The sequence below is a fragment of the Glycine soja genome, chromosome 13 (genome assembly GCF_004193775.1).
Source record: "Glycine soja cultivar W05 chromosome 13, ASM419377v2, whole genome shotgun sequence".
Taxonomy (NCBI): domain Eukaryota; kingdom Viridiplantae; phylum Streptophyta; class Magnoliopsida; order Fabales; family Fabaceae; genus Glycine; species Glycine soja.
The window spans coordinates 11825839-11837740 of NC_041014.1; the positions used below are offsets into that span (position 1 = coordinate 11825839).

Here is an 11902-nt window from a genome sequence, read left to right on the forward strand (position 1 = left end):
TCTTCCCAAATAACAACCAATAAAATAAAGTGATTGAGTATTAGTGATGAATGAACTGAGGTTAGGGGTGGATAAGCAAGGTCAGTCCGTCCCGCGTAAGGCCTAACCGAGTAAGTCCGCATTGACAAGAATCAACCCGCCCCACACTCTTACACAAATCTAATAAATTGGTACCTCCTCCATCCCACGGGCCAAACAGGTTGGTCCATGGGCCTAGCTTAAAAAAATTGTAACCATTTGGTCCACAAGCCTAGTTTAAAAAAAATTGTAATTTCAACAAACATGCAACACAATCAATTTAAGTTCTAACACAAATGCCTCAATACAATGCATTCCAGTAACGAAAAAACATCAAGTTTTCAAAATATTGGTGCTTTCCCATGATCCACACAATACTCAATGCTCCAAATCAAAATATCAAGTTTTGAAAGCACACACTACATTCCAGTAATGAAAAACATCAACCCTTTCCAATTCAACTCTTCATCAAAAACATAAACCCTAATTTAAAAAACAGAGCCTCAACAACAACAGGACTTCCCTAGTGGGAACAATCCTGATAGATTTAATAGACTGGAACAGCAACCCAACTACCATCTTTGCTTGGTGGCTTAGTGGTAAAAAAAGAAATAGAACAGAAAAATAAGAACACAAAAGAAACAGAACCAAATTCTAGAGAGAGAGACGGACCTCACGTGGTGGCACGATGGTGGTGTGGGGGCGTACTGTGTGGAGGGACACATGAGGCGCGACCGTAAGAAGAAGAAACGCTGAGTTGCAACTGTGAGGAGAAGAAGAAACTGTGTTGTGTCACTTGTGTGCATTTAGGAATTAATTAGGTTTAGAAATTTAAGAATAATTTGGTTGATATTGCAAATTTGTAGGCCAACCCGTGAATTATGCAAGATAGATCCAAAATCCTGCATAATCTTGCATTTTATTTTAAATTTTAATCCATGGCCGCGCGTGGACCGTGAGCCCTACAAGCCGGTTCATGAATCCGAGTCCATTTATCCATTTCTAATTGAGGTTAAGGTTAAATCGTTTAGATATTATCCAAATTAAATTATTGACAAAAATATTTATTGATCAATCTTTATTTATATCTGGACTAAACTCTAAATTAATCACCATTACTTTTTGTAATGCACGGAAGGGTTAAAATAAAATAAAAAAACAACAAAGAAATTAAGCATATCACGCTGACGCCTCTCGTCCCCTCCGCCTCCTCACACTTTTGCCACGCCGAAACGTGTCATATATTATGCCAATCATTAATCCTAACAACCGCAAATTCTACTAAGCACTTCCCAAGTAATTTAGCATTTTAGCAAAGGGCAAACCGGTCCATAAACGCCCTATAAATTAAAACCCCTCTCTATTTCCATTCTCCCCCACCCTTTTCATCTCTCTCATTCACATCACCAAAACATAGTAACAACAACAGTTCATATCACACACACAACCCTCTCCATTCCCTTCTCATAATTAACCACACCAGTAAGAGTGTGCTTGTCTACTTCTTGAAAAAAAAGTTCTCTAAAACACAAACATACAAAAGTAACACACTTGTTACTTAAAAAAAAACATTAATTACATTTTTTTAAAACGATAATCCAAACACACTTAGTAATTTTCTCTCGAGATGATAACGGGAGAGGATTTGTACAAGGTGATGTGCGCGATGGTGCCGCTATACTTCGCAATGCTGGTGGCCTACGGTTCAGTCAAGTGGTGCAAGATGTTCACCCCGGACCAGTGCTCCGGCATCAACCGTTTCGTGGCTGTGTTTGCTGTTCCGATTCTCTCCTTCCACTTCATCTCCATGAACAACCCCTACGAGATGGACGCCAAATTCATCGTCGCCGACACGCTATCCAAGCTCGCCGTGCTTCTATTTCTCTCCCTCTGGGCCGTTTTCTTCGCCGGAGGCTCCTTGGATTGGCTCATCACTTTCTTCTCCCTCGCTACCTTGCCCAACACGCTTGTTATGGGCATTCCGCTGCTCCAAGCCATGTACGGCGATTTCACGCAATCGCTCATGGTGCAACTCGTGGTTCTTCAGTGCACCATATGGTAAAGAAAAAGAAAACCATTGGCTTTTATTTTAATCGCCACCGTTACAAGCTTGATTTTGTACAGTGTTTGTTTTTTACTCAAAAGTTAAAACTATGTGCACTGCCAAAGGCAATTAATACACCATGTCACACTCCTAAAAGTGTCGAAAGTTTTTAGGGGAATAGTTTATACTTTAACATACATATATCCTTTCACTTTTACTTTCATTTCATCTCACTCCTATGTATCATTTTTTATTTAGAAATTCTCTAAGTCACTTCAAGTAAAAATAGTAAAAATGAGGTTATATAATTAATCCCATATAAAATAATTAATGCTATTAAAAAAATTAGAAAATCCTAAAATACATAATTAATTTACTAATTTTTTTTCTATGCCCTATTTAACCTCATTTTTACTTATGATAAATTAGATAATCCATTTTTTCATGTTTCTTTTTCTTCATTTTTGTTCGCATTATTGATCAAATATATCATCATGATCATCTTATTATTATTATTATTATTATTATTATTATTATTATTATTATTATTATTATTATTATTATTATTATTATTACCTTTCAAACAAATAATCTTCTAATTTCTCACTCTCCATATCCCTTCTTCTTTCTATCCAAACATTCCATTTTATGGTGTATTTTTTTACCATTACTCTAAAGTTGAGGTGTAACATTTTTATCGAAATAAACAATTAAATTATTTCCTAAAAATTATATCACCCAATCATATTAATTAGTTTTTAAATGATAAAAACTATACTATTAAAAATTTATTTTAGGACTAATATTCGGGAGATCGGGTTCCACTAATTATATGGTGGTGAAACTCGTATAAAACAAATAGAAAATTAAGTAATTTTAGTTGTTAATTAGAAAATCAATAATAGATAATATAACATTGAGGTGAGGTAGTAATAATTGATTTTTTAATTAACCATAAAAAGATTACGTGTTTTAAAATAATAATCATTAATTATTTTTTTTACTGACATCACGTTTACTCATGTTATAGGAATTTTGCAAATACATAATCAAGATTAAGAAATGTTTAATTGAACTATTTTTATAACAAAAATTTGTTTAATTTTGTTTATCACCGATAAATACATGTATATTAATATTATTATTAGTTTGTGGGAAATGATTTGAGTTTAATCTTCTCATCTTGTAAAAATATAAGCTTGTAGAAATATTTTGACTATTATCGAAAAATCTAAAGTTTTAATTACCATGCTATCAAATAAAAAATATTATTATTATTACTTATTAGTACTATTTTTTTTACAAAATTATTATTTATTTTTTATACACTTCATTTTGGTTAGCAAACTAACATATATATATATATATATATATATATATATATATATATATATATACATATATATATATATATACTACATTCTGGTGGTGCCGAATATAATGCATTTATAATCTTTCATTAGCTAATTAAAATTACATTTATTTTTTATTTTACTTTTTACTCAACATACGTGTGGGGTCAATGTTTTTCACTTCAGGTACACTTTACTCCTCTTCTTGTTCGAGTACAGAGCCGCGACACTTCTGATCCAACGGCAGTTCCCGGGGCCAACGGCGGCATCCATAGCGAAATTCGACGTCGACGGCGACGTGATATCCCTTGACGGCCACGACATGCCGCTGCGGACGGAGTCGGAGACCGACGACCACGGCCGGATCCACGTGCGGATCCGCCGCTCCGTCTCGTCGGCGCCGGAGACGAACTCCTCCATCGGCGGCAACACCACCGTCGTGACGCCGCGGCAGTCGAACCTCTCCAACGCGGACATATTCTCGATCAACACGCCGCTGCACCTGCACGAAGGCGGCGGCAACCTCGCCGCCGGCGCAAGCCCCCACCTCTCCGGCTACGCCTCCTCCGACGCGTACTCGCTGCAGCCAACGCCGAGGGCCTCGAACTTCAACGAGATGGAGGCCGGCACGCCCGTGTGGGGGAGGTCACCGGTCGCCGCCGGGAGAGTGTGCCGGCAGTCTTCGCCGGTGGCGAGAGTGTTGTGGGAGTCGCCGGGGAAATGCCTGGGAGATAAGAGACAAGGCTGCAAGGACATTACCATGTCAGGTACGTGTTTGAGTGATTTATTTATTTCGTCATGTGTGTGAGATCAAGTTTGGTTCGATAGGGAGTAGTTAGTGCCTCAGTGGCTGGCGAAGGAGTAGAAATCATTAAGTGATATGTTGTTTATTGAGTATATATTTGATTGTTTAAATGTTATATTATTAGATCATTTAATAATTTCTTGTAAAATAACTTATAAATGTTAAATGCTATATAAAATTTAGAATAATTATTAACACTATTGAGCTTAATTTTATACAGAATAAAAAATTTAAAACTTGTGAGCGTAAATACTAATAAACTTATCATCGTACTTATTAATATTTTTTTTACAATAATATGTACAGTTTTTTTATATACATAATCAAAGTTTAAATATATTTTTAGTTTTTGTAATTTAGGATTTTTTTCATTTTCGTCTCTATAAAATTTTATTTTTTATTTTAGTTCTTTGCAAATTTAATGGTTTTATTTTTCAGTGTTTTAAATAATAATTTTTTGTTATTTAAAAGAATTTTTTTATTGTTCAAAATATTACTTAAAATACTCTAAAGATGAAAAATAAAATAAATACATTTTTTAAGGGTTAAAAAAATAATTGATAGGAAAAAAATAATAAAAAACTAAATTATATTGAGAAAAAAATATATATTTAAGCAAATTCGTGTATATATAGCTTCCTTGACAATAAACTTTGTAGTTTATAAAACTTAATAATACGGACTTTTAGCCTTTTAGTTAATGATTGTCATTGCTTAAAAAAAGAAGTAATGATTGTCATAATAAAATTTTATAATGAATTCATAAATCAATATATTAAAATAATGTTTTTAAACTAATGATATGTCGAAATTTTATTTAAATACATTGTATATAATATGAATAAAATGTTTTTATAATTTACAAGTATTAGTGATGGGCGGTTGATTTTATTTATTTATTTATTTATAGTTCTGACGAGCTTTTATATATGACTCCTGTTTATTTATACATATTATACTTTTTATTACAACTTTTTGAACTATTCTCAAATAAAAGTGAATGAGGGATGCTGACAACATTATTTTTTAAAACTTTTTTATGATATTTTTTATTGGTTAAAATTTATTAAAAATCACTAATTTTGTTGGTATGATTTCTCAATTAATAATTTTGTATCTTGATTTATATTAAATGAAAAATAAAACCTATCAAATTAATAATTTTTAATAAATTTTAATCAAAGAAAATATGAGTGACATTTCTCAAAATTGAATAGACACATATAAAATAGTTGTCATTGACTAACAAATAAAATATGATTGTCTTTGTTAGTATAATATTTGTTTAATAAAAATTAAAATATTAACGTAGACTTTGAAGATTTACACTAACATTAATGTGTTATATCAGCATTTGATGAATAAATAATTATATCAATATTTTATATTAATAGTATATACTTATAATACTACTTAAACTCTGTGTGTGTAAAACACAAGACTGTTTAATTCAAAAGTGATATTCTCTCCTTTTTTAAAATCAAAAGAAGAATGCATGTGACTTTTTATGATACTCTGACTAAAATCTATGAAAGGTTACTAATTTAATAGATCTAACTTTTAATTCATGAAAAACTAATTAATTAATGTTGGTTTGAAAAATTATTTACTGAAAATAAATGATTTTGATATTAATTGTAATTATATTTAATGAAAAAAAGTCATTTTTAATATCATTTTGTTATAAATTTGATGATAAAATACATAAAAATAAAAAATTTAGATAATAAAATTTGAGAAATGTTAAAATTTAAATAATAAAATTTGTGAAAAAAATTTAAGTAATAAAATTTATAAAATTATAAATTTAAAGTGATAAAATTTACCAAAATAAAACTTAAATAATAAAATTCTGATGATAATTATAATTAAGCCAATTTAAAATTCTGAAAGGCATGTACATTAGTAGGATGGTCCCATGAATGAACGGCGTCGTTTTGCGGGAATGAGAGGAAGAAGACATGTCATCTTTAGTGGCAGGTTGTTTGTTTGGCATCTAAAATCAAACGTCGTGCTAAGAGAGCTTGCGCATGCCCATGCGAATTTTTCAGGCACTGGGCGTACGTTTTGTCCCCGACCCAACCCTCACCAATTGATTAGATTTCTCATGATGTGAGCGATACTCATTATTTGTCAAGCTTTGATTTAATTTTCTTTCGTAAATTCCTTGAACTATTTTAGATTAAGCCAAATAAAATGAAAAAAAAAAATTATTCAACTTAAATATTCATCTTATATTTTTCATTTTGTTCTTTTCTTCTCGCATCATTTTAGTATTTCTTGACATTTTTCTCTTTCCCTATTTCCATACATCCTGGCTTTGAGGAAGAGTTTTAAGGTTAAAATATAATTTGTGTCCTTATAAATATAAAAATATTTAAAATTTATTTTTGTAAAATTTTTAATATATTTTCTTCCTTACAAAATTATAATATATATCATTTTTTAATTTGTACGTAGGTTTAATTTAGATAAATCCATATTTACAATGATCACTTTTTATATTAATTATATGTATATAATGAATATAAAAAAACTAAATACCTAAGTTTGGATTGAACGAAAAAATAATGCATTTTATTTTATGAAAATGAAAAATATATTTTAACATTTATTTAACCTAAGATTATATATATATATATATATATATATATATATATATATATATATATATATATATAATGTATTGAGTTTCCTTTATTTTAATAAAATATCTTTCAGTTATTGTGAGGGAGTTAGAATAGTATGAATAGGCTTAACGCATAAACATGAGTTTTTACTTCAAAGGAAGCTTGCATTTTCGAGATCTAAGTACTTCCTTAACGAAATTACTATTTATCCTAACTTTAGTTATTCTATGAGCCAATTATCATTCTTTAAAAATGTTGCATCATAATTAAACTGTAATCTTTACACGTGAGAAACGACTATGCATATTAAACTCTGAAAAAGGAGTTAAAAGGATGGCTTTATAATTTGATTTTAGATCCTCAAGAGAGTACTATGGGGCGCTAGACAGGTGGTCCCTTCCACCCTTTCACGCCATCTTTAAAGTAAGAAAACATTTAGCTACTTAAAATGTAAAAAAATACAAGTGGTAAAAAAATTATAGAATTATTTACCTTTATATATAAATCTGCCACTTTGCTTAGTCAGAAGCTTAATTGATAGTAGCCATCATTTGCAAGAGAGCACGTGTGTAATGATGACCCTACCGAAGTTGTATGATTCCCTAATTGGTGGTGAAAATGGTGTACAGTCTCCCATATCATAACACCGAATCATAAGCATCTAAAATTTCATTTCTTAACAGTGTTTTAATTATTTTACATGTTTTTCAACTTTGCTTTATATTTAAACTCTTCTTTATACTTGAAGCTAGAGATTTGACTTTTATAATAATTCTATTTAATTTGAATAAAATTATTTCTAATAAAAAAATATTTATAATTTTAAAAAATAACTAAAAGATGAAATGATATTTTTTTAAGAATTATATTTAATTTTTACAGCCATTTTTGGATATCCTTTTTATATATGTTTTTAATTTTTATCATCACATTATTTATTACTTTATTACATTCTTCAGTCTCTCTTTCTTCTTTTCATTTTATCTCTCTGTTATTCCACTCGTTTCACACCTGCATTGGGTGTCAATATTATATGTCTTAAAAAAATATAGCAAGTAGTGAGACAAATATTTTTTATTCTTAATTGTCGTCTAAGTCTCTTCCTAATTATTCACAATCAATTATGAAATGCATGTGGCAGAGGATTGAGATTGATTTCAAATTACAATTTTTTGTTTTTACACTCTCCATATATATCCAAATACTGTTTTCCTATTACTATTAATTATTAATTTTGGTAATTATGACAGATAAAGAAATCAGCTTCAGAGACAGCACCAAAGTCCCTATGCCGGGGGAAGCTGCAGAACCCAAAGACACAGTTGCCAATAACCAGAAAATGCCACATGCCTTTGTTATGATTAGGCTTATTCTCGTCGTAGTAGGAAGAAAACTTTCTCGAAACCCTAATACATATTCTAGTGTATTAGGACTTCTTTGGTCTCTAATCTCTTTCAAGTAAGTGATATATTGAATCTCATTACCAAAAAAGTAATACCAAATCTAGCTAGACCAACATCCTTCACCTTAAACTAAATTATTTCTCTCACCCTAAATTCATATTAAAAGAAAATGTTCTGCATATATATATATATATATATATATATATATATATATATATATATATATATATATATATATATATATATATATATATATATAATTAGGAGAAAATATATCATACACTAAAATAGTTTTACCTTCTTATTCAATTATAAATTATTATATATAAAAAAATTGATTAATTTTTACAAGACTTAATTACTATTTTAATCTTTAAATTTGGATATATGTTTTTTTTAATTCTTAAAATTTAAAAATACTTTTTTAGTCTCCAAATTTTAACAAATTGATTTTTTTTATTTCTTATATATAACAAGTTGATACTTTTTAACGGTTTTTATTACTTTGTAGTGAATTTTTTTAGCACTTTGTGGTAGTTTTAATTTAAAATGAAAATTCAAATGTCTAAAATATAAAATAAATTTATGACATCTAAAAAATTTCACAAAGTATTAATTTTATTATGCCAGAAACTAAAAAATAATTTTAAATTTTAAGAATCATAAATTGAAGGAATAAAATAATAATTAAGTTTTTTTACAATAATAATTTAAAAAGTCATATGGATGTAATATGTATATTTCATACATTTTATGATGGTGAATAACAATTTTATGATTTTTATAATTACAATAACAATCTATAATTTGCGGTATGTATTATTTCATACATTTTATGATGTGAACTTGCAGATGGAATATGGAAATGCCTAGTCTTATCAAAGCATCGGTCAAAATCATCTCAGATGCGGGCCTTGGGATGGCTATGTTTAGCTTAGGTATATTACAAATATATTAACAGCATTAATTATAGCATGCATATTAGTTTCAGACATATCAGAGAGAGGGGTACGTACAACACATGGAATCTTTTTCTATATATATCCACATTACACAAATTCACTAACTAATATCAAATTTAGGGGTGAATATATATGTCTGCAGACCTGTCCGTTAAACCCGCCGACAGGGGGAGAACAGATTTTTTTCTTTCTTTTTTTAAATCTGTATAATTATATAAATTTTTTGACTCCGATCGATTAAGTTTTCGGACCTAGCGGACTTTACCCGCAAATACCGACCTTGAAAAAAAATCATTTATTTGGCAGATGTTTTCATACCCACTCCTAATCAAATTGGAGAGGAAGACAAAAGAAGAACAAGTAAAAAACTGGAACACATGAGTTGTCATGTACTCGGGTGTTTATGACAACCAAATAAAATAAATGTAACATGTCCACATAGCACATGATGTTGGAGAGGAAATGGAACTAGTAAAATGAAAGCGATTAGGTAGTGAAGATGAGTGCCAAAATGGTAGTCACATATCTTTTTACACAAACAATGACAGATACTCATTTGCCAAATATGCAGGGCTTTTCATGGCCCTTCAGCCTCGTATCATAGCTTGCGGTACCAAAAGAGCAGTCATGGGCATGGTCATTCGCTTCATGTGTGGGCCTCTTGTAATGTCTGCTTCTTCAATTGTCATTGGATTAAGACAAGACAGACTTCACACTGCCATTGTACAGGTACTTGGACTACACATATTTTTGGAATGACTTGACATCTGTAGCCACATGGAAATTATAACTCGTATACATGAGAATAATGGGTGTATGCTTCTAGGGTCATAAATGTTTCTAAAGGGAAAATTTAACATGTGCTGTTTCTGGAGGACAATTAACTAAAATTGATGTACATGTGTTTTTAACTTTTTGCTTCTCAGGCTGCTCTTCCACAGGGGATAGTGCCATTTATATTTGCAAGGGAATATGGATTGCATCCTGATATTTTGAGCACAGGGTAAGCTAGGACATTTTACTTATGAGACATCCTTATTTGGAATTGATTCAATATGTATACATCATAATAAATTGAAGAGAAAAAAGGATATGCAGTGAGAATAATATAATTTTAATTATGTTGTCATCCAATCACAAATCATCATGTAAGATATATTTGTTGACGTAATTTGTGATTGGATGATAATTAGTGCATAACCACTAAGTTCTAAATTGAATAGGTTACAAACTAAACTAAAAATAAACTCATGTGCTAAGATATATAAAATTCCAATGCTGCATGTCATGCTGTCGTGGTTGGTTACATTGGATTACATATGTAGGAAAATGTTTTTCACTTTGTTAATTAGAAGTCAGACCCTTAAAATAGTTTGATGATTCAACATCAAGGTGTTAGCTGTTTGCGAGTGGGGTACCATTCATTGTAGAAGGCTGATTGGAGGATAAAGTACTCAGAAAATGAAATGATGGAAGACGAAGCAAAGAGTATTGTATGTTCACAAGCATTCTATTGAACTTTTGACCTACCCCACATAATAAATTGATTATTAAGCAGCTCTAGCTAGGATACCGAATCTATCAAACAGATTGTCCATAACAACCAGGGTATGTATAATTTGGACACACATAATTATGTGTGCTAATGGTGATTGGAAATTTATTTGCCTTTTCATGACGAATTTCCCTCAAAATTTTGACCTTGAAAGAATTTCGAGCACCCTCTTTTACCTTGTTAATAGGTAATCATTAGTTGGCAAGAGTTTTCTTGATTCTGAAAACCTAGAGAATGCTTTCTAGCAAAATTTGAACTTGTAAGGCTTTTAACCCTACCATTTGATACCTACATATGTAGACAGTACTACCTTTCTAGTGACCCTTTAGGTCAAATTAAGTCAAGTTAAAGTTACTTTCGTTATTCACAATTTATGAGATTGCTTTCATATTAACTTTCATTGCCAATGCATATATAGATTAACTTTCATACTAACATTTGCTCTTTCCTTTTTCTTTTGCAGGGTTATCTTTGGCATGTTAATATCCTTACCAATAACTCTCTTATATTACATATTTCTTGGCTTATGAAGGGAGAGAAAGAGCTACAACCTCAAACAAGAATCAGGCATTGAAAAAAAAAGTATGATCCAAACTATAATAACCCTACTAGACTAGGTGGGGCAATATATATCGGAAAGCTTCTCTGCATCCCCATAATTCTGTCAGCACCGACCACAATCATGTATGAAAGCTTTCCATTATTGTAGACACTACCTGCGGAGAAGGTTGACTTTGGTAAGGCCAAAAACAATTTCAAAAAGCCACAAGTGTTATGTTATCTTCGTATGTAATACAGGGGTTTGACAGAGATGACACAAGAGCAGTAGTAGCTAGGATTTATATAGTTCTCGACATGCCCAGCTACATAGATTAGTGGTAGCCGAAAGGGAAATAAATATTATCATGACCAATTATTAAGGTAGGAAACATGCTTTCTTGTTGGAGGTTGGAAAAGCTTGAGGGAACAAATGTTGGCCATAAAAAAGTTGGAAGGTGACACTTAGCCAAATATATGGCACTCTTAGGTGATTTATCTTTTGGTCTTCAATGTGTCAAACCAATGAGAATATAGTAATTGATTGTATGTGAAACAGATGCCTCTTTACAATAGAATTAAGACTTTGAAAAGAA

General features: G+C 30.6%; 1 protein-coding gene across 1 annotated transcript; it reads left to right on the forward strand.

Annotated features, from left to right (window-relative positions):
* Window positions 1-1397: 1397 nt before the first annotated feature.
* LOC114381475 (auxin efflux carrier component 6-like) lies at window positions 1398-11902 on the forward strand. The gene is made up of 7 exons (XM_028340741.1): window positions 1398-2076; window positions 3601-4181; window positions 8100-8307; window positions 9105-9190; window positions 9786-9943; window positions 10141-10217; window positions 11233-11902. The coding sequence occupies exons 1-7, from the start codon at window positions 1646-1648 to the stop codon at window positions 11297-11299; spliced, it is 1608 nt and encodes a 535-aa protein (XP_028196542.1). The 5' UTR covers window positions 1398-1645; the 3' UTR covers window positions 11300-11902.